Source organism: Xenopus tropicalis, chromosome 4, assembly GCF_000004195.4.
Source record: "Xenopus tropicalis strain Nigerian chromosome 4, UCB_Xtro_10.0, whole genome shotgun sequence".
NCBI lineage: Eukaryota > Metazoa > Chordata > Amphibia > Anura > Pipidae > Xenopus > Xenopus tropicalis.
In genome coordinates this window covers 11395578-11418598 of record NC_030680.2, presented here as the reverse complement: position 1 = coordinate 11418598, position 23021 = coordinate 11395578, and the positions used below count along the sequence as shown (strand labels likewise).

At 48.3% G+C, this 23021-nt stretch overlaps 1 protein-coding gene across 1 annotated transcript in view; it reads left to right on the top strand.

Moving 5' to 3' along the window:
• The window catches only part of lrp4 (LDL receptor related protein 4), a 59234-nt gene that overhangs the window by 24866 nt on the left and 11347 nt on the right, over positions 1 to 23021 (top strand). Inside the window, exons 2-19 of the mRNA XM_031900724.1 lie at positions 5340 to 5627; positions 5803 to 5919; positions 8923 to 9036; positions 9650 to 9766; positions 11542 to 11670; positions 12711 to 12830; positions 12985 to 13110; positions 13790 to 13915; positions 14003 to 14137; positions 14292 to 14417; positions 15690 to 15920; positions 17397 to 17553; positions 17752 to 17969; positions 18095 to 18271; positions 18756 to 18878; positions 20435 to 20643; positions 21396 to 21477; positions 22263 to 22368. Coding sequence (XP_031756584.1) covers positions 5340 to 5627; positions 5803 to 5919; positions 8923 to 9036; positions 9650 to 9766; positions 11542 to 11670; positions 12711 to 12830; positions 12985 to 13110; positions 13790 to 13915; positions 14003 to 14137; positions 14292 to 14417; positions 15690 to 15920; positions 17397 to 17553; positions 17752 to 17969; positions 18095 to 18271; positions 18756 to 18878; positions 20435 to 20643; positions 21396 to 21477; positions 22263 to 22368 — 2701 coding nt within the window. The remainder of the gene's footprint in view (positions 1 to 5339; positions 5628 to 5802; positions 5920 to 8922; positions 9037 to 9649; positions 9767 to 11541; positions 11671 to 12710; positions 12831 to 12984; positions 13111 to 13789; positions 13916 to 14002; positions 14138 to 14291; positions 14418 to 15689; positions 15921 to 17396; positions 17554 to 17751; positions 17970 to 18094; positions 18272 to 18755; positions 18879 to 20434; positions 20644 to 21395; positions 21478 to 22262; positions 22369 to 23021) is intronic.

Genomic DNA, 23021 nt, shown 5'->3' with positions numbered 1-23021 from the left:
ATTTTGTTCCACCGTCTCCATTACCTAGCGTCTACATCTTACCATACTCTCTGCATCTTGTTCCACCGACTCCATTTCCTAATGGTGCCAACTTGTCCAAATATCTTGCTTTGTTCTACTGTAGCCATCTTGTTTCACTGTCTCCATTTACTCCTTATGCCAAATTGTCTTTATCTTATCTATCTCCATCTTATTCCATTGTTTTAATTTTCCTATTGTCTCCATCCTAATCCACCAACTTCATTTCTGTCTCCATCTTGGCCTACTGACACCATCTTGTTTCCTTGTCTTTATTTGTTAATGTCTCCATCTTTTTCCACTGCTTCCATTTCCTACTGTCTCTATTATTTTCTACTGTTTCCATTTCTTACTGTTGTCATCTTGTTCTATTGTCTCCATCCTAATTTACTGACTTCATTTCCTACTGTCTCAATCTTGGCCTACTGACTTGTCTCTATTACCTTTTGTCACCATCTTGTTCTGCTGTCTCCATTTCCTACTGTCTCCATTTTTACCCCTTGACACAATCTTGTTCCATCATTTCCATTTTTCACGGCTTCCATCTTTTGTCTCCATTTCCTAGTGTCATCATTTTGTCCCACCATCTCCATATTCACACTTTTATATCCATTTATACCCATTTTAGCACTTTGCACTTGCTTTCGTAAATCTCCGTCTACTACATCCCAAACCTCAATCTACCCAGGGTGGGGGCTGAGAAAGACCGGCATTAGGGATTCCTCTGCCTCTCTATTTCTATCTTGGTTGTTGCTGCCACTCTTCCTATTTACAACTGCAAATCTGCACCCCCCCCCCCCGAAGTGCAGAGCCCTGGGCAGTGACCCCCCTGTTCCAACCCCATAAAGACAGCCATGTTGACAGTTTCCTCATTTTCAGTTTCTCTCTGTGTTGCCCCCATTTCCTTCATATCTAATTCGTGGGTGGGAGAAATAAGGGGAACTCTTCACCCCCTTCAATTGTTGAGTTGGCTGCCCTGGCGATTGCTGTATGGGTGAATGCTTTGCTTTATTGCCGCTCTATAAAAGAACTTCCCAGCGAGTAGATCTTTCTCTGCATTAACTCAATTATTCCTTCTTAATGCACAAATATGCAGCCCCCCCTCCACTTTTTCTCTTGCTCTGTGCCCCCCCTCTTTTTTTTATTTTCTCTTGCCATGTAATCTCACCCCCCTCCATTCCCATTCTGTCCCCCCACTGTGCTTCGGGGCGAATCTTCCCCAGCAGGGGATTGTGGGAATGTTTTAGTCCTTGCTCACCCCTGGAGCAGATAATAAGCGGCTTCAGAAAGGAGACCCTAGGAGCCTGGCTATGCAGGTCCAGGAACAGTGGGGGACTCCTTGTCTTTGTATAAAGAGGCCTTGCACAATCCCTACTTATTTCTTTACACTTCACTGGGAAGGGGATGGTGGGGGGGAGACTTTCACTTCTCGGATAAAAACAGAAACACTTTTCACTTTGTGCGTGTTGTGCGGAGATGCTGCCCCATGTTGTGTGTTTGTGTAGTGAAGGTTATGGTTGTGTTGTCTACATAGTGCGCCTCTCTCTCCCCTTCCCACAATAACTCCCAGCACCTGCAGTGCCGGCTCACAATGGATCCTCTTATAACCCCCCGCCTCTCGCTGTGGCCCCCTGCTGGCTCTCAGAACTCGGGCTCTGTGCTGCAATAATACGTGGCTCAGCGACTGCCACTGGCTTCGGGCAAATATTTCCAAGTGTTGTACCAAGCCGTTCATTTTATTTGCCTTATTCAGGGAAAGGGAAACTATCCCCCACCCCCTGCCAATCCCGCTTTTATGTATTTATGTGTGGGGATAGCTTTAGTAGTGGTGGGGCACTACAGAGTATAGCCCTATTATTTATAGAAAGTAGGATTTTCTGACCTAGGGCCTAATATGTAGCTTTCAAGGTTTCTGGGAGTTGAGCTTTAGCTGAAGGGCTGCAGTTTGGGCATCAGTTATATGAAGTGTTGTCATCTTGCCCTTTTGTCTATTATACTACCTATGCCACCATACTGATGTAGCTATACCCTACTGTCTCCATCTTGTCCTACTGTTATCATCATGCCCTACTATCTTCTTCATGTCCTGCTGTCACCGTCTTGCCCTACTGTCTCTATCTTGTCCTGCTGTCACCGTCTTGCCCTACTGTCTCCATCTTGTCCTGCTGCCTCCATCTTGCCCTACTGCCTCTATCTTGTCCTGCTGCCTCCATCTTGCCCTACTGCCTCTATCTTGCTCTACTGTCTCCATCTCACCCTACTGTCTCCATCTCGCCCTACTGTCTCCATCTCGCCCTACTGTCTCCATCTTGCCCTACTGTCTCCATCTTGCCCTACTGTCTCTATCTTGTCCTGCTGCCTCCATCTTGCCCTACTGCCTCTATCTTGCTCTACTGTCTCCATCTCACCCTACTGTCTCCATCTCGCCCTACTGTCTCCATCTCGCCCTACTGTCTCCATCTTGCCCTACTGTCTCCCATCTTGTCCTACTGTCTCCATCTTGCCCTACTGTCTTCATCTCGCTCTACTGTCTTCATCTTGCCCTATTGTCTCCATTTTACCCTATAGACTCCAGCCTGACTTACTTTCTTTATCTTGCCCATACAATCATCATCCTGCCCTGAAGTCTCCATCTGGTCCTACTGTCTCTATCTAGACCTATTGTTTCCCTCTTGCCCTGCTATTACTATCCTGCCCTACTGTCTCTTGACCTGCTGTCATCAACGAGGTCTACTGACTCTGATTTAAGATGGCCATACACACACAGATTTTTTCCTATGAACGTATATTGGATCCAAAGATAGAATGTCCAAAACTGGTGATTCCCAGCAAACATAGTGCTCTCTTCCATGTCCTATGATATTGCCCATGTATTGGGCTATTTTGAAGCGCCCCCACTGCTGCCATTACATGCTTGTGCTAAACTGGCATTACTGGAAGGGGCGTGCTGCTGCAATTTGGTTTGTGTGCCCCTCCCTCCCCAGGTGCCCTTTAATCTAGTCTGATAAACATTCATTTCTGAAGGTGTGGAGTGGATCAGCCCATAATGCTGACAGAACAAGCCCATAGGGTTTAATAATGTGATTGGCAAACATAGTATGCTGTGACTTGGGCTGCTGCCTGGGGTTCACTTGATTTATAGTGATTTTATCAGTGAATATATGGCTAGTTTTCCAGTCACTTTTGTGCTTGCAGCTTCCTCCCATTCTATCACAAAGCAGCAGTCCTGCCCTGCTTTATGGCTGAGATTCTAGCTATCTGTATAACAGAGAATTCTGTCACAGTGGCACAGATCCTATCTGATCCCCCCATTGTAAGCAGCAGTCCTGCCCTGCTTTATGGCTGAGATTCTAGCTATCTGTATAACAGAGCATTCTGTCACAGTGGCACAGATCCTATCTGATCCCCCCATTGTAAGCAGCAGTCCTGCCCTGCTTTATAGCTGAGATTCTAGCTATCTGTATAACAGAGCATTCTGTCACAGTGGCACAGATCCTACCTGATCCCCCCATTGTAAGCAGCAGTCCTGCCCTGCTTTATAGCTGAGATTCTAGCTATCTGTATAACAGAGCATTCTGTCACAGTGGCACAGATCCTATCTGATCCCCCCATTGTAAGCAGCAGTCCTGCCCTGCTTTATGGCTGAGATTCTAGCTATCTGTATAACAGAGCATTCTGTCACAGTGGCACAGATCCTATCTGATCCCCCCATTGTAAGCAGCAGTCCTGCCCTGCTTTATGGCTGAGATTCTAGCTATCTGTATAACAGAGCATTCTGTCACAGTGGCACAGATCCTATCTGATCCCCCCCCCCCCCATTGTAAGCAGCAGTCCTGCCCTGCTTTATGGCTGAGATTCTAGCTATCTGTATAACAGAGCATTCTGTCACAGTGGCACAGATCCTATCTGATATTTATTCCTAACAATATAAAGTCAGCTCCCTAAACTGTTCTATGTCAGCTTTTTATATCGGGTCGGTACCAGCAGGCCGCTTTACCTGGGAGTAGGAATAATTTACCCTGTGTTGCCCATACGGCGGCCGTGTCCCTTCCGTGTGGCAGCACCAGAGGCTGGGGGAAAGGCAGACTATAAAGGGGACATTGTCCTGCAGGAACAATACATGTGTGTGCGCTTGTGGGGGGAGGGGGCAGTGTCTGATAAGGGCAGGGGACTGGGGGTAAGTGAAGTGGGTCACTGTCAGTTGGGATTTCATATGGAATGTGGGTGGCGACTTCTGAAAAAGGAAAATAGTTAAGGATTTTTCCTGGAGACTTTGTTACAGGACAGGGCTGTACATGGCAGCTCCGGGCCCAGTTATCCGATTGTTTGTATAAAGGCTGGTGATGTCCTAAATGGATAGTGGGCCCAATATCATATATACCAAAGTGGTTGCTAAACTATAACTCTCAGGCCCTGTGGACGCAGAGCGCAAATGACTGTGGCCTCTGTGGCCTCTGTGTATAATAGGGAATTCCCTGTATAAAGGAAGGCAGCACAGACGGTATTAGACATAGCTACAGTACTGATAGGCCTGGGCATGGGAGACGGGCTGAGACAATCAGCAGTTGCTCATAGCAACCAATCATATTCTGACTTTTATTTTGTCATTTGTAGGAAACCTAGTGCTGTAGGGAATGTACCTGGTGCCATATATATATATATATATATACCAGTTTGTATAAAAACATATAAAAATGGTGCAATAAATAATCTTTGTACTCGAGGGGGAATAAATCAGTCATTTGTGACTCAGCTTGTGAACTGTTCAAAACCACTACTGCAAAATGATGCCCAGTAATTCCCAGTTATTTCCAGTGATGCCCAGCAATGCCCAGTTATGCTCAGCAATGCCCAGCAGTACACAGTGATGCCCAGCAATGCCCAGCAATACACAGTGATGCCCAGCAATACACAGTGATGCCCAGCAGTACACAGTGATGCCCAGCAATACACAGTGATGCCCAGCAGTACACAGTGATGCCCAGCAATACACAGTGATGCCCAGCAGTACACAGTGATGCCCAGCAATGCCCAATACTATACAGTAATGTACAGCAACTGAAATCTGAGCAGCGGAGGCATCTGCTAGGCATAACGGCGAGAGCTTTTAGTTGGGCTGACATCTCCCAAACTCAAGCCACATGTGCTGCCCTTTATGCCCCGTGTTATCTCCTCTGTATCTCATTATTGCCGTCACTTAGAAGATGCTCAGAGAGGCTGCTGATTAGTGAATTAGGGGCTGGGGGGGGGGGGAACAAAAACAAAGAAGAAGAAGAAAGGGACACGGGTCATGAGTTAATCTGTGGAGCCAATTAAACGAGGCTCAGTCTTTGGAGGCTGGTGTTTATTATTATTGATAGGAATTCCTCTTCTGTTCATAAAATACATTTTGCCTTTATTTCCCTATACAAAGCATGCAGGTTATAAAAAGTTCTTTATTTCCCCTTTGTTTCCTCTATCAGGGGTCTCCAGCTCTCCTGAATGCTCCTGTGGGCGCAACCACTTCACGTGCGCAGTCAGTGCGTTTGGGGAGTGCACGTGTATTCCTGCGCAGTGGCAGTGCGATGGCGACAATGACTGTGGGGACCACAGCGATGAAGATGGCTGCAGTAAGTCTCGGTTATGGGATGAATCAGGGTGTCTCTCTGGGTTTACTTATGGGTAGCCTTCAGCTGTTGGGGGTGGGGGGAATGCTGGGATATGTAGTTCAGCATCTGGAGAGGAGAGGTTGCTTATGCCTGGCATCAGTGACTGATACAAGTATAACCCTGGCTCTCCCCGCAGTGCTGCCTACCTGCTCCCCACTGGATTTCCACTGCGACAATGGAAAGTGCATCCGCCGCTCCTGGGTCTGCGACGGCGACAACGACTGCGAGGACGATTCCGATGAACAGGACTGTCGTAAGTTTCCAGCAGGCTTGGGAATGAATAGTAGCAACCTCTAGCCTTTTGTTATTTCTTGCACTAAACAAGAAAATGAAACCATTTCCTGTTAGGAAATGAACCACTTCCTGGTTCTTTCGAGTCACTGAGTATGAGAAGTTGGTAAAAGAGGAAATGTTAGGGAATAAACCACTGTTCGAGTATCAGAAGTTTGTAAAATAAAATAATGCTAGGAAATAAACCACTTCTGGGTCCTTTCAAATCACTGTTTGAGTAACATAGTAACATAGTAAGTTGGGTTGAAAAAAGACATACCTCCATCAAGTTCAACCATAATGCCTATATATAACCTGCCTAACTACTAGTTGATCCAGAGGAAGGCAAAAAAACCCCATCTGAAGCCTCTCTAATTTGCCGCAGAGGGGAAAAAATTCCTTCCTGACTCCAAGATGGCAATCGGACCAGTCCCTGGGGCAACTTGTACTAAGAGCTATCCCCCATACCCCTGTATTCCCTCACTTGCTAAGAATCCATCCAGCCCCTTCTTAAAGTTATATAATGTATCAGCCAGCACGACTGATTCGGGGAGGGAATTCCAGAACTTCACAGCTCTCACTGTAAAAAATCCTTTCCGAATATTTAAATGGAACCTCCCTTCTTCTAAACGGAGTGGGTGCCCTCGTGTCCGTTGGAAGGACCTACTGGTAAATAAAACATTAGAAAGGTTATTATATGATCCCCTTATATATTTATACATAGTTATCATGTCACCTCTTAAGCGCCTCTTCTCCAGTGTAAACAGACCCAACTTGGCCAGTCTTTCCCCATAACTGAGACTTCCCATACCCTTTACCAGCTTAGTTGCCCTTCTCTGGACCCTCTCTAACTCAATAATGTCCCGTTTGAGCACTGGAGACCAAAACTGAACAGCATATTCTAGATGGGGCCTTACCAGCGCTCTGTAAAGGGGAAGAATAACCCCCTCCTCCCGTGAATCTATACCCCTTTTAATACAGCTCAAAACCCTGTTTGCCCTTGCAGCTGCTGCCTGGCATTGCTTGCTACAGCCAAGTTTATTATCTACAAGGACTCCAAGGTCCTTCTCCATTAGGGATTTGCCTAGTGCAGTCCCATTAAGGGTATACGGGGCTTGCATGTTTTTACATCCCAGGTGCATGACCTTACATTTATCCACATTAAATCTCATCTGCCACTTAGCTGCCCAGATTGCCAGTTGGCCAAGATCCTGCTGCAGGGATGTCACATCCTGGATAGAATTGACTGGTCTGCAGAGTTTTGTGTCATCTGCAAACACTGATACATTACTCATAATACCCTCCCCTAAGTCATTTATGAACAAATTAAACAAAAGTGGACCCAGTACAGAACCCTGAGGGACCCCACTGAGAACCTTATTCCAAGTAGAGAATGTGCCATTAACAACCACCCTCTGTACCCGATCCTGTAGCCAGTTTTCTATCCATGTGCAAACGGCTTCACTAAGACCAATAGACCTTAGCTTAGAAAGCAGTCGTTTGTGGGGAACGGTATCAAATGCTTTGGCAAAATCCAAATAGATGATATCTACTGCATCCCCACTGTCCAGCTTCTTACTTACCTCATCATAAAAAGCAATTAAATTGGTCTGACATGACCTGTCCTTCATAAAGCCATGCTGATTCCTACCCATAATGCCATTCTCCACTACATAATTTTGAATGTGATCCCTTAACAAGCCTTCAAATAACTTGCCCACCACGGATGTCAAACTTACAGGCCTATAATTGCCAGGCTGAGATCTTACTCCCTTTTTAAATATGGGAATGACATTCGCCTTCTTCCAATCCCTAGGTACCATACCTGATGAAAGAGAGTCTGAGAATATCAGAAACAAGGGCCACTGCAATTCTGCCCCTAGCTCTCTCAGTACCCGAGGGTGTATTCCATCTGGCCCAGGTGCCTTGTTTACATTTATCGTGTGTAACCCTTTAAGCACCCTATGAGAAATTGGTAAAAGAGGAAATGTTAGGAAATAAATCACTTCCTGGTTCTTTTGAGTCACTGTTTGAGTATGAAAAGTTGGTAAAATAGCAAATGTTGGGAAATTAACCACTTTCTGGTTCTTTCAAGTCACTGTTTCAGTATGAGAAGTTGGTAAAATAGGAAATGTTACGAAATAACCCACTTCCTGGTTCTTTCAAGTCACTGTTTGAGTATGAGAAGTTGGTAAAATAGGAAATGTTAGGAAATTAACCACTTCCTGGTTCTTCCAAGTCACTGTTTGAGTATGAGAAGTTGGAAAAATAGGAAATGTTAGGAAATTAACCACTTCCTGGTTCTTTCAAGTCACTGTTTGAGTATGAGAAGTTGGTAAAATAGGAAATGTTAGGAAATTAACCACTTCCTGGTTCTTCCAAGTCACTGTTTGAGTATGAGAAGTTGGTAAAATAGGAAATGTTAGGAAATTAACCACTTCCTGGTTCTTCCAAGTCACTGTTTCAGTATCAGAATTTGGTAAAATAGGAAATGTTAGGAAATTAACCACTTCCTGGTTCTTCCAAGTCACTGTTTGAGTATGAGAAATTGGTAAAATAGGAAATGTTAGGAAATTAACCACTTCCTGGTTCTTCCAAGTCACTGTTTCAGTATCAGAATTTGGTAAAATAGGAAATGTTAGGAAATTAACCATTCCTGGTTCTTCCAAGTCACTGTTTGAGTATAAGAAGATGGTAAAATAACCAGACCACAGATACGTTATTTGTATAATGAACCACTACTAGGCTGAAACAGGAGGGGTTTGTTTTAACAGAGCTCCATTGGTGCTTAAGGAAGAATACATTTTCAAAACAATCCTATTTATTGGTCTGGTGTTAAACAAGAGAGTACATAGATGTATGTAAGTTTAAGCTTCTGGGGTAATGCTGTGGCCCTCTGAGACTCAGGCTGGGCACTCAGGAGTTCACAGCACTAATATACAGGGTATTACCTGCTTATTGTGACCTCTCTGTGCGCTGCCTGCAGCACCCCGGGAATGTGAGGAGGACGAGTTCTCGTGCCAGAATGGATACTGTATCCGAAGCCTGTGGCACTGCGATGGGGACAATGACTGCGGAGACAACAGCGACGAGCAGTGCGGTAGGAACTACTTCCTGTGCTATTGGCTGCAATGAGACCCCAACATTGTCATTGGCCAAAACACATTCGCTAATGTCTGTGGATATGTCCTGGTGGTCCTGACATTGACAGAACAGTCCCTAATTGGGGACCACCAAAGGGGTGGGTCTAGCTGGGAATTGGGTGGAGTTTCTGGCAGATTGGGGGTACAGACTCATTTTGGGGGGGAAAAGGTTGAGGTGCAGTAAAATAAGCTGATCTCCACCAAAAAGAAGCAGAAGTGATCAGGCTTGAGAGTCATTGGTCAGGTTTGGGATACTCACTACTGACATGTAAACAGAATCCTGGTTCCACGCCCATTTCACACTCGTGACCACGCCTATAATATACTGACCACACCCCTTGCTCCGCCCCTGCTGGGTTTAGAAATTCTTACAAATCCAGGTGTGTATGGTCAACAATTTAGCACTAAATGAGCCCCTTTAAAGGGCATAATCCAAATACTGACAAAATGGAATCTATCTGGAAAAAAGTTAAAGTGTCAGTCACTATTGGGTTAGTCCATATGTCTCCCCTGTAGTTTATTGGCAGTTCCAGGTGACTGCTGGCTCTGACTGCCGCATTTTATCCGCAGATATGAGGAAATGCTCAGAGAAGGAGTTTGGCTGTGCCGACGGGAGCTGCATCGCTGAGCACTGGTTCTGTGACGGAGACACTGACTGTAAGGATGGATCTGACGAGGAGTCGTGCCGTGAGTATTATTGCCCCTCTGTATTTAGGTGCTGGCCCACCAGAACTTAGCAAGCAGCAGTCCTGCCCTGCTTTATGGCTGAGATTCTAGCTATCTGTATGTAACCCTTTCTTGGCTGTAACAAGCCAACAGCACGGCTAGATAGGCCTTGAGCATGGGGTACACGTGACTCAGTCCTTCAGGATGGGCCTTCGCTATGTGGGAGTAACCAAACGGAGCTATGGTGTAGTGCAACTACAACCCACTGTAGCTGTGTGCAGTGCAGAATAACAAATGGGCGCCAGAAGGTTCTTGCAGTTTAACAGTAGAACTGGTTTATTGTCAGAGACAAGTAACTTGCAGGGTTATACAATATACTCACACACATCAGTTAGCATAGCAGTCACTGAGGACAGCACAGAGAGGGTGCACACCCGCTCCTCCAACTCCCCTTGAGCCTGGGCAGGATCAGTGCCACCGGTTCAGTTGCTCACTCTGTGGAACAGCTAGCTGGATACCACACTCCTCAGGCCCCACGGCAACTTTGGATCAGGGTTCAATCTACCTGCCTCCTAGGTCTAAACCGTGGCCCTACACTAAGGCACAGTGCCTGTCTGGAAGGTACTCCCACAGCTACTTTCCTCTGAGCCAAACTGCTCGTGCTCTCTTCCCTCACTATCTCACTTTCCTAGAAAGTGCTCCACAAAACTTGCTCTCTAACTGGTCCTCATTCACGGGGTCCCTGTCCCCGACTTCACCAGAGTGACTGACACACTCTGGGGCACATGGCTTTACTGGGGGCCTAGTTCCTTTGCCTCCAGCACAGTGCTCCTTCCCCTGTGAACACAGGCAGCCAAAGAGGCAGACCCACCCCCCTGCTAAACACTATATCAGAGTGGCAAGGGAGTGGTCTCCCTGTGAACCAATAATCACACATCTGAACTCAAAACTGATACAGGGGTCTTTGCCCAGTAACAGCACAAAACCAGGAAGCTGCAGGGTTTAAAGCCATAGGGACTAGTTAACCCTATGGATCCCTACATGTATAACAGAGCATTCTGTCACAGTGGCACAGATCCTATCTGATCCCCCCCCATTGTAAGCAGCAGTCCTGCCCTGCTTTATGGCTGAGATTCTAGCTATCTGTTTAACAGAGCATTCTGTCACAGTGGCACAGATCCTATCTGATCCCCCCATTGTAAGCAGCAGTCCTGCCCTGCTTTATGGCTGAGATTCTAGCTATCTGTTTAACAGAGCATTCTGTCACAGTGGCACAGATCCTATCTGATCCCCCCATTGTAAGCAGCAGTCCTGCCCTGCTTTATGGCTGAGATTCTAGCTATCTGTATAACAGAGCATTCTGTCACAGTGGCACAGATCCTATCTGATCCCCCCATTGTAAGCAGCAGTCCTGCCCTGCTTTATGGCTGAGATTCTAGCTATCTGTATAACAGAGCATTCTGTCACAGTGGCACAGATCCTATCTGATCCCCCCATTGTAAGCAGCAGTCCTGCCCTGCTTTATGGCTGAGATTCTAGCTATCTGTATAACAGAGCATTCTGTCACAGTGGCACAGATCCTATCTGATCCCCCCCATTGTAAGCAGCAGTCCTGCCCTGCTTTATGGCTGAGATTCTAGCTATCTGTATAACAGAGCATTCTGTCACAGTGGCACAGATCCTATCTGATCCCCCCATTGTAAGCAGCTGTCCTGCCCTGCTTTATGGCTGAGTTTCTAGCTATTTTCGGTAGTATTGTTCTTGTGTCTCACCCCTCCTTGCCCTGTCTCACACAGCCTCTGACGTTCCTGCCCCAAGCTGCAGTGTGGAGGAGTTTCAGTGCGCCTATGGACGCTGCATTCTGGATATTTATCACTGTGACGGTGATGACGACTGCGGCGACTGGTCTGACGAGTCGGACTGCTGTAAGTGATTCTGTTACCTTAACTCTGTTACAAATATATATTTTTCCCTTAATTTGCCTCATGCCAGCAGCTCCACTGGATTTTTCTATTGGTTTAATCTCAGTTGGCCAGAAGAATGACAAAGCAGTTTAATGGATCAAAGTGCTCCCTCTAGTGGCTCAAGTTCTTTTAACCTGAGTTAGTGATAAATTGGAAAAAAAAAGACATTGATTGACTTCTGTCAGAACCAAGCTCCGCCCCTGCCTGACCAGTGGAAAGAGAGCAGCCCAGGAGTAGGAAGTACAGAGAATCAGAGTTCTGTAACAGACAGGCCCGGATTTGTGGCGAGGCCACAAAGGCCCGGGCCTAGGGCGGCATAAACATAGGGGCGGCATGCCGCCCCGCCGCACGCAAATTTTTAAAATTTTGCTCCCATACGGAGCAATGGGGACCTCTCCCCACTGCTCCGTATGGGAGTTTCAACTTTGGCGCATGCTCATGCGCGTTAGCGCGGCGGCAGGGAAGGAGGAGGTGGTTTGCGCATGCGCGCTCGCACGGCGGGTGGGGGCGGTAGGGGGCGCCGAATTGGGGCGGCCTCGGGGCGCGTCATTTAGAAATCCGGCGCTGTCTGCAGGCCCGGATTTGTGGCGAGGCCACAAAGGCCCGGGCCTAGGGCGGCATAAACATAGGGGCGGCATGCCTCCCCGCCGCACGCAAATTTTTAAAATTTTGCTCCCATACGGAGCAATGGGGACCTCTCCCCACTGCTCCGTATGGGAGTTTTAACTTTGGCGCATGCGCGTTAGCGCGGTGGCAGGGAAGGAGGAGGTGGTTTGCGCATGCGCGCTCGCACGGCGGGTGGGGGCGGTAGGGGGCGCCGAATTGGGGCGGCCTCGGGGCGCGTCATTTAGAAATCCGGCGCTGGTAACAGATAGGATCCACTTAGCCAAGGCAGGGGTTGTGCCTATGGTGCAATTGGGAGGGTTCCCCAGGGCAGGGTTATGCTGAATGTTGCTTTATATAAATACATCTTATTGAACTATTTTTTTTACTCCTTTTAGCCTCCCACCAACCCTGCAGGTCTGGAGAATTCATGTGCAACAGTGGCTTATGTATTAACTCTGGGTGGCGCTGTGACGGTGACTCTGACTGCGACGACCAATCGGATGAGAAGAACTGCAGTAAGCCTTTAGTTTATCTAATTAGCACACAGGTCAAATAGAGTGGGATTTAGGGGTGACCTGTGGCTTCCCAGCTATTGGTGTTTGTGGTGGGATCACCCATAGAGTATCAGTTTAATGTACGGGAGGTCAATCTGCATTTGCTTTATTCCAGCAACTTCCGTCTGTACCTCCGACCAGTTCCGCTGCAGTTCGGGTCGCTGCGTCCGACTTTCATGGCGCTGCGATGGGGAGGACGACTGCTCGGATAACAGCGATGAGAGAGGCTGTGAGAAAACTGGTAAGTGGGGCAAGAGATGCAGAATGGAGGTACCGGGGGGTTAATGTGACTGGGGCGGATGGACCTGGACAATGATGGACCAATAATGACTTAAGGAAGCAGGTAATAGAGGGAGGAAGAGAGGGGCCGGCTAATCCTCTAAAAGGGCATGAAGTAGAGGCCAGCTGTTTCCAAAGGGGGCAACAGAGAAAAGGCAGATTATCCTAGAAAGGGCACAAACAAGAGGGCAGCTGCTCTTCTTGGGGTGCAACACGGAGATAGACCAGCAATGGCACGACCATGCAAGGCCGGCTAATCCTTAAATGGAACTGACCAAAAAGTTAACTGAAGGACACGAACAAGGGCCCAGCTGCCTTATGGAGACGCGAGGCTGGCTATGTTCAGAGGGTGCAATGGCCAGCTGCTCCTCAAACAGCATGACCTAGAGGCCAGCTGATCCTCAAACGGCCATAAACCTATCTTTGAAAGGAAGCCAGCTGCTCCTGGGAAAGTGTGTGAAAGAGAGTCCTGAGGATTCTCAGAATAAGGATAAACCAGAGGTCATCCTGGAGGGTCCAGCTTGGCTGCAGTGATGCCCAGTGATATATTGGGGTTCTATATAAGAGCAAGAGTAGGGCGAGGGGAACAGGAATGGGGTATGTCCTGTTGTGTAATCCATGTTGCTTTCTTTACCTATAAGGCTCCCCCCAGTGTGCGCAGGACCAGTTTCTGTGCAGTAATGGACGCTGCATCGGGCAACGGAAACTCTGCAATGGGGTAAACGACTGTGGGGACGGCAGCGACGAGAGCCCCCATCAAAACTGCCGTAAGTAAACCCCAGTCCCTATTCCTACAGCACCCACTAAATATATCCCCCCTCTTCCAAAATTCAACTCTCACCCTCCTTTGTCAGGGCCACGCACCGGAGAGGAAAACTGCAACCACCAAAATGGAGGCTGTGAGCAGAAGTGCCAGACGGTGCGAGGACTTGTGCAGTGCACGTGCCAGACAGGATACCGGCTGAGGGATGATGGGAGAACTTGCCAGGGTGAGCCACTAACATACTTACTCCCAGGAGGCTTTGTGCCTCCCATGTCGCTCTGCAGATAAAGCTATTCTTAGTGCAGATGTTTAGCGGATCATTTATTTATTGCTTGTTTTTGGCTAAGATTTATAATCACCAACATGACTTGTCCTTTCAGATGTGGATGAGTGTGCTGAGGAAGGCTACTGTAGCCAAGGCTGCAGCAACTCCCAGGGTGGATTCCAGTGTTGGTGCGAAGCCGGATACCAATTACGGCCGGACAAGCGAAGCTGCAAAGCCCTTGGTAAGATACCCCAAACCAGGGATGTTCTTGTTTTATCTGCTTCTAGGTGGCGGTCTTCTTCGTGGTTAGGTGTGGGGCCGGTACCCAACAAAAGTGAAAGAGCTGGGTTTCTGGCCCGGGGAATCAGTATAATGCAATTTGATGGATTAAGAGGTCCCTCTAGCCAAAACTAGAGCCAAAAGCTATATCAGTTCCTTTACATTGACAACAATAATGACAGTTAGAATATACCCCAACTGGCAGGTCACGAGCAGCAGAGCTTTGCATCTTGGTAGGTTCTTCTGGGATGCAGTTATGAAATCTATTTTCGTTCCATTTGTATTTACTCCAAATTACCACAACTTGAACGTTCTCTTTAAAGCAGTGGTTTTCAGACTTATTTGGCTCAAACCCCCACTTGGCCAAGACCTCTTTAGGTCTTAAGGTTAGAGACATATGGAATTATTGGTGAATCAGCTGTGGTTCCATGAATATGTAGGAAGTCTAAGATGTGTTCACCCCAAATCTTGCTCTAATTGACCTTCAGACTGGGTTTCCATGAGTAACGATTGGGGCAAATAGGCTTTCTTCACAAATCCCAAATCTGTCCCTGACCGTTCTTCAGACTGGGCATCACTGCCACATTTCTGTGCCTCCCTAGGGATGGACAGTCCCATAGTTTGGGGTTGACTGCTTTAAAGGAACTAATCAATTCTCATTTTCACTTCTCATTGCTTCTGCTGGAAATGAGGACCATCTGTTCATAATTACAGGGGGTACTGGACCTTTTTGCCTATGAATACTGCCTCATATAGCAGCCTCCATACATTTATGAGTGGTATATCCTGAGTAGAAGTGTTTTATAGACTCATATATCTTTACCCTTATGGGCTACAGTCCCCACCAGTAAGCCCATACCCTACAACCTAAGTAAGCTAGCCATTAAAGCTGAAGACTTTGGTCCTTCAAACCAAGTCAGCAACTTACTGGTGCATGTATGGGGCCTTGGAAGGTCTGACCCAATTGATATCTGGTCAAAAATCCCATTGGGTCAGGATGTTGATCTTCTCCTGATGAGTTTCCACAGGCACCCATTTGATAACTGATTAAAAATGATTTATCATCTCAATTTGGCCCACCGTGTTGGATCCAATATCCCCTCATTTAGCAGATCTTACCATGTATTCCCATCTTAAGACTGCATAGCCACAAGAAGAAGCTGAATTGTTCTTGCAGCTCCTAAATTTGTCCTTCTTTGACCTTTTTGGGGTGTTCTCTTTTTTTTCCACTTAGGACCAGAGCCGGTTTTACTCTTTGCCAATCGAATTGACATCCGTCAGGTCCTTCCTCATCGCTCGGAGTATACTCTGCTCCTCAATAACCTGGAAAATGCCATCGCCTTGGACTTCCACCATGAGCATGAGCTGGTCTTCTGGTCTGATGTCACCCTGGACCGTATCATGAGGGCCAATCTCAATGGCAGCAACGTGGAAGAGGTCGTGTCTACTGGCCTTGAAAGTCCAGGTGTGTGGGAGATGGAAAGGGCAGAGATTATATATTGTTATGCTATAACAGGGCCGCCATCAGGGGGGCACAGGGGGTACAGCTGTCCCGGGCCCGGACGATTTTAACTTTAAAAGGGGGCCCGGCCGTGCTAAAGTTTTCTTAGTAGCTCGGGCCCCCTTAAATCGATTCCGGGCCCTGTCATTGGTGGTCAGCGGGTGATCCTATTGGTCGCGCCCCGTGCGTACATCACGTCAGTACGCACAGGGAGCAACCTTATAAAAGGGCCTGGCTTCTTTCGGCAGTCAGAAGCGCCGAGGTGTCATACAGGAAGGGCCTCGCCGGAGGAGCGCGAAGCCGCCGCTGCCGCCGACGCCGCCGACCAACAAGACGCTGGCTACCAATGTACTGGGGGAATGGGGGCACAGCTGGCTACCAATGTACTGGGGCAAGGGGGGCAAAGCTGGCTACCAATGTACTGGGGCAAGGGGGGCAAAGCTGGCTACTAATGTACTGGGGCAAGGGGGGCACAGCTGGCTACCAATGTACTGGGGCAAGGGGGGCACAGCTGGCTACCAATGTACTGGGGCAAGGGGGGCAAAGCTGGCTACCAATGTACTGGGGCAAGGGGGGCAAAGCTGGCTACCAATGTACTGGGGCAAGGGGGGCAAAGCTGGCTACCAATGTACTGGGGCAAGGGGGGCACAGCTGGCTACCAATGTACTGGGGCAAGGGGGACAAAGCTGGCTACCAATGTACTGGGGCAAGGGGGGCAAAGCTGGCTACCAATGTACTGGGGCAAGGGGGGCAAAGCTGGCTACCAATGTACTGGGGCAAGGGGGGCACAGCTGGCTACCAATGTACTGGGGCAAGGGGGCACAGCTGGCTACCAATGTACTGGGGCAAGGGGGGCACAGCTGGCTACCAATGTACTGGGGCAAGGGGGGCAAAGCTGGATACCAATGTACTGGGGCAAGGGGGGCACAGCTGGCTACCAATGTACTGGGGGAAGGGGGGCACAGCTGGCTACCAATGTACTGGGGAAGGGGGGTAAAGCTGGCTACCAATGTACTGGGGCAAGGGGGACACAGCTGGCTACCAATGTACTGGGGCAAGGGGGGCACAGCTGGCTACCAATGTACTGGGGGAAGGGGGCACAGCTGGCTACCAATGTACTGGGGAAGGGGGGTAAAGCTGGCTACCAATGTACTGGGGGAAGGGGGGCAAAGCTGGCTACCAATGTACTGGGGGAAGGGGGGCAAAGCTGGCTACCAATGTACTGGGGCAAGGGGGGCAAAGCTGGATACCAATGTATTAGGGGGGCCCTGCTGGCTACCAATGTCTCATATCTGTGAGTCCTTTGTACTGGTGGGAGGGGGGCCCAGAAAATTTTTTTGTGAGGGGCCCCGTGATTTCTGATGGCAGCCCTGTGCTATAAACTGGCTCAGAGGATGGGGGGAACTGCTTTGACATTGCCTTTCTTTGTTTCTGAATCAGGGGGTCTGGCAATCGACTGGATCCATGACAAACTGTTCTGGACAGACTCTGGAACCTCTCGAATTGAAGTCTCCAATCTAGATGGTTCTCATCGCAAGGTCCTCCTGTGGAACAACCTGGAGAAACCCAGAGCTATTGCTCTACACCCCATGGAGGGGTATGTTAATGGCAGCTCTCAGGCAATGTCCCCTAGTGTGCACTAAAGTGTTGAGGCTAGCACTCAGAATTTTGTATAAAAACGCACAATTGAGTTAATTGTTTCCCCCCTCTGCACACATAAGGGCTCATTTTCCACTGGTATCGGCGCAGGGATGAAGCAGGTCATTGGTTAAAACCTGTTTCTATTTCTGTTTAGCACCATCTACTGGACAGACTGGGGTAACGTACCACGCATTGAATATTCCAGCATGGACGGGTCCAACCGCCGTGTTATTGCCGACACGCACCTTTTCTGGCCCAATGGCTTGACCATTGACTATGCTGGACACCGCATCTACTGGGTGGATGCCAAGCACCATGTGATTGAGCGGGCCGACTTGGATGGATCCAATCGCAAAGCTGTCATTAGTCAAGGTAAATAGATAATTAGCGTTCCTTGTTTAGCTATAACTTGCACTTGGGTCTCCATTAGATCTCCAAGATGGCTTGTTATGCAGACACTCTCGAACGTCATGGGATCTCTATCCTTTCCCTTTTAGGGCTCCCGCACCCATTTGCTATCACAGTGTTTGAGGACAGCCTTTACTGGACTGACTGGCATACTAAAAGCATCAACAGTGCCAACAAATTCACCGGAAAGAACCAGGAGGTGATACGGAGCAAACTGCACTTCCCTATGGATATCCACACCCTGCACCCACAGCGGCAGCCCACAGGTAAGGGACCCACACCTGCAATTGTGTAGCCACTGGGACACAAGCCCCAATGCCTATGTGAACCCAGCTCTAAACATTTAATCTGCACTTCCTGTTCCTGGGCTGCTCTCTTCCCAATGGTCAAGTAGAGACAATACTTGGGCTCAGCTGATGTGACACAATTTTTCCTATTGTATCGATCCCTATGAGCCAGAGAAGAGGTTTCAATCACCTTTTTAGCTTTATCAACCTTCTTAACCCATAAAGGCCAATGGAATAACAGCTTGGCCATCTTCTCAGGAAATAGCCCTTCTTCTTAATTATGGGAAGGAATGCAGCCCAGCATTAAGAAGTACACAATTGTAGTTCTCCATACCAAGTACCTGCCCCCCCACTGGATTAACTTATTCACTGGAGAGGTTCCTAATGTGGCCTTTGGTGGTGGGGAATCATGTCTATGCATTGGAATCCCACTATTAATATACTGTCCATTTTCCTTGCCCAGGAGCAAACCGATGTGGTGTAGATAATGGGGGATGCTCCCACCTCTGCCTCCCTGGTGGTCAAACCTTTTCTTGCGCCTGTCCGACTGGATTCCGAAAGACTGGCCTTAATACCTGTGCTAAGAGTAAGTACCAGATCTAAATCCAGGAGACATATTGGGATTATTACTGTCTGGCTCCCCCTAGTGGCTCCCCTTAGTATGTATGTGGCTGCACCCAACTATTCAAGCTATACGCCCCCTAGTGGCTGCACTCAACTATTCAAGCTATACACCCCCTAGTGGCTGCACCCAACTATCCAAGCTATACGCCCCTTATTGGCTGCACTCAACTATTCAAGCTATACACCCCCTAGTGGCTGCACCCAACTATCCAAGCTATACGCCCCCTAGTGGCTGCACTCAACTATCCGAGCTATACACCCCCTAGTGGCTGCACCCAACTATCCAAGCTATACGCCCCCTAGTGGCTGCACCCAACTATCCAAGCTATACACCCCCTAGTGGCTGCACCCAACTATCCAAGCTATACGCCCCCTAGTGGCTGCACTCAACTATCCAAGCTATACACCCCCTAGTGGCTGCACCCAACTATCCAAGCTATACGCCCCCTAGTGGCTGCACCCAACTATCCGAGCTATACACCCCCTAGTGGCTGCACCCAACTATCCGAGCTATACGCCCCCTAGTGACTGCACCCAACTATCCGAGCTATACTCCCCCTCGTGGCTGCACCCAACTATCCAAGCTATACACCCCCTAGTGGCTGCACCGAACTATCCGAGCTATACGCCCCCTAGTGACTGCACCCAACTATCCGAGCTATACGCCCCCTAGTTGCTGCACCCAACTATCCGAGCCATACGCCCCCTAGTGGCTGCACCCAACTATCCGAGCTATACACCCCCTCGTGGCTGCACCCAACTATCCAAGCTATACACCCCCTAGTGGCTGCACCCAACTATCCGAGCTATACGCCCCCTAGTGACTGCACCCAACTATCCGAGCTATACACCCCCTCGTGGCTGCACCCAACTATCCAAGCTATACACCCCCTAGTGGCTGCACCCAACTATCCGAGCTATACGCCCCCTAGTGACTGCACCCAACTATCCGAGCTATACACCCCCTAGTGGCTGCACCCAACTATCCGAGCTATACTCCCCCTCGTGGCTGCACCCAACTATCCGAGCTATACGCCCCCTAGTGGCTGCACCCAACTATCCGAGCTATACGCCACCTAGTGACTGCACCCAACTATCCGAGCTATACGCCCCCTAGTGGCTGCACCCAACTATCCGAGCTATACTCCCCCTCGTGGCTGCACCCAACTATCCGAGCTATACGCCCCCTAGTGGCTGCACCCAACTATCCGAGCTATACGCCCCCTAGTGACTGCACCCAACTATCTGAGCTATACGCCCCCTAGTGGCTGCACCCAACTATCCGAGCTATACACCCCCTAGTGGCTGCACCCAACTATCCGAGCTATACGCCCCCTAGTGGCTGCACCCAACTATCCGAGCTATACACCCTGTGATCTAGCCATTGCTGCATGTTAGACTTAATTCACAGTTCATCTTAGATTAAACCTCCCCCCCCCCGCAATGCTCCCCCACTTTTGCTCTGCCTGTGCCATTTTGAAGCAAAAGGAATTAAGACGACCTTTGACCTTTGATCAGGTCTTGACAAGTTCCTGCTTTTTGCTCGAAGGACGGACATCCGGAGGATCAGCTTCGACACGGACGACCTGTCCGACGATGTCATCCCCCTGTCTGACGTGCGTAGCGCTGTGGCGCTGGACTGGGACGCAACTGAAGACCTCATGTATTGGACCGACATCACTACGGACTCCATTAACCGTGCTAAGTGGGATGGGAGTGAACAAGAGGTAATGACCCAATGATTGTTACAGCACCTTGCCAAAAAGTAAGGCTGGGGCAAAGCTTAGAGTCAAAGATAGATGTACATCCTCCTATCTTCCCAAGGCCATCCATGTTTGAATCACAAGGGAATAGGTTGTATTACATTGCTAACAAGGAGAAGACATCATACAGGTATAACTGTCAAGTAGATTTTCTGCTTCTATCCATTCTTATTACTAGGCCACTAAGATATGAGTAAAGACTAGGGAAGGCATTCTAGGTGTCTAGGTTATACATTGCCTTTAGGTGCCTAGGTTATACATTGGCTTTTGGTATCTAGGTTATACATTGCCTCTAGGTGTCTAGCTTATACATTGCCTTTAGGTTTCTAGGTTATACATTGTCTTTAGGTTTCTAGGTTATGCATTGTCTTTAGGTGTCTAGGTTATACTTTGCCTTTAGGTGTATAGGTTATACATTGCTTTAGGTATATAGGTTATACATTGCCTTTAGGTGTATAGGTTATACATTGCCTTTAGGTGTCTAGGTCATACATTGCCTTTAGGTGTCTAGGTTATACATTGCCTTTAGGTGTCTAGGTTATACATTGCCTTTAAGACTCTAGGTTATACATTGCCTTTAGGACTCTAGGTTATACATTGCCTTTAGGTGTCTAGGTTATACATTGCCTTTAGGTGTCTAGGTTATACATTGCCAATTGATTGGGAATGGAAAAAGATGTTCATCCTTTTTCACATGCTCTTTTTTTGCTTTTTAGGTCATCATAGACACCAGTTTGGAAAGCCCAGCAGGCCTGGCCATAGACTGGGTTACCCATAAACTGTATTGGACTGATGCAGGTACTGGGATCTAAACATTGTGCTGGGATTGCTCTACTACTTTGGTGATAGTTGTCAATGTATATGTTGGAAATAGAATCACCGTTTCCTTCTATGAGGTAGAAGTTCCTTTGGGAAAACCCTTCAGAACTCCGCAAATAAGGAGAAGGAGGCTGTAGATCCTTCTATGTAGGAGCTTCTATGTAACATGGATCATTCCCATCCACTGGTTGGTCAGATAGCCTCTCTCTAATCTTTCCACTCAACTGCTTTTCTTTTATCTCTGATGACTGGGAAGGAATTATCAACTTGCTACTAGGGCAGCTCAACCTGGCGGTGGAGGAGGTTTTTCCTCGGGGAGATTAGTCGCCTCACGACAAATCTTTGCTGGCCGACTAATCTCCCCGCAATGCCATCCCACCGGCTAGAATGTACGTGTTGCTGCGATGTCCCGCAGTCGCCCGAAATTGTCTTCGGAGGGAACTTTGGGCGGCTGTGGGACATTGCTGAGACGCGTATGCCATCCCACCCGTGATAATGAAGATCTGTCGCGAGGCACATAATCTCCCCGTGTACCACTGCCTTTACTGTTTTGGATGGGAGAGAGACAAAATGATTGTGGCAATACCATCCAAAGACCCAGACAAGGCCAGATTGTACAGATCTCCACTTATATCATGTAATGAGATGGGACTAGTTCAGTTCTGTTCTCAGGATTCATTCAGTGCTTATCATAGAAACTACAAATTAATTTATACTTTTTTTTTTTTGAAGGCGGCCTGACCCATTTCCATTCTTTTTTCCAGGCACAGACCGGATAGAGGTGTCAAACACAGATGGATCCTTGAGGAGCGTTTTAATCTGGGAGAATCTGGACAGACCAAGAGACATTGTGGTGGACCCTATAGGAGGGTGAGGAGAGATTTTTGAAATGATTGTTTCTAGGTGAAATTAAAGATAAATAACGGCCATTTCCCAGAATTGGTTTCTGTCTAGCTGGCCTCACTCAAGCCCATTAGCTGGCCTCACTCAAGCCCATTAGCTGGCCTCACTCAAGCCCATTAGCTGGCCTCACTCAAGCCCATTAGCTGGCCTCACTCAAGCCCATTAGCTGGCCTCACTCAAGCCCATTAGCTGGCCTCACTCAAGCCCATTAGCTGTCCTCACTCAAGCCCATTAGCTGGCCTCACTCAAGCCCATTAGCTGGCCTCACTCAAGTCCATTAGCTGGCCTCACTCAAGCTTATTAGCTGGCCTCACTCAAGCCCATTAGCTGGCCTCACTCAAGCCCATTAGCTGGCCTCACTCAAGCCCATTAGCTGTCCTCACTCATGCCCATTAGCTGTCCTCACTCAAGCCCATTAGCTGGCCTCACTCAAGCCCATTAGCTGTCCTCACTCAAGCCCATTAGCTGGCCTCACTCAAGCCCATTAGCTGGCCACACTCAAGCTTATTAGCTGGCAACACTCAAGCCCATTAGCTGGCCACACTCAAGCTTATTAGCTGGCCACACTCAAGCTTATTAGCTGGCCACACTCAAGTCCATTAGCCAGCCACACTCAAGCT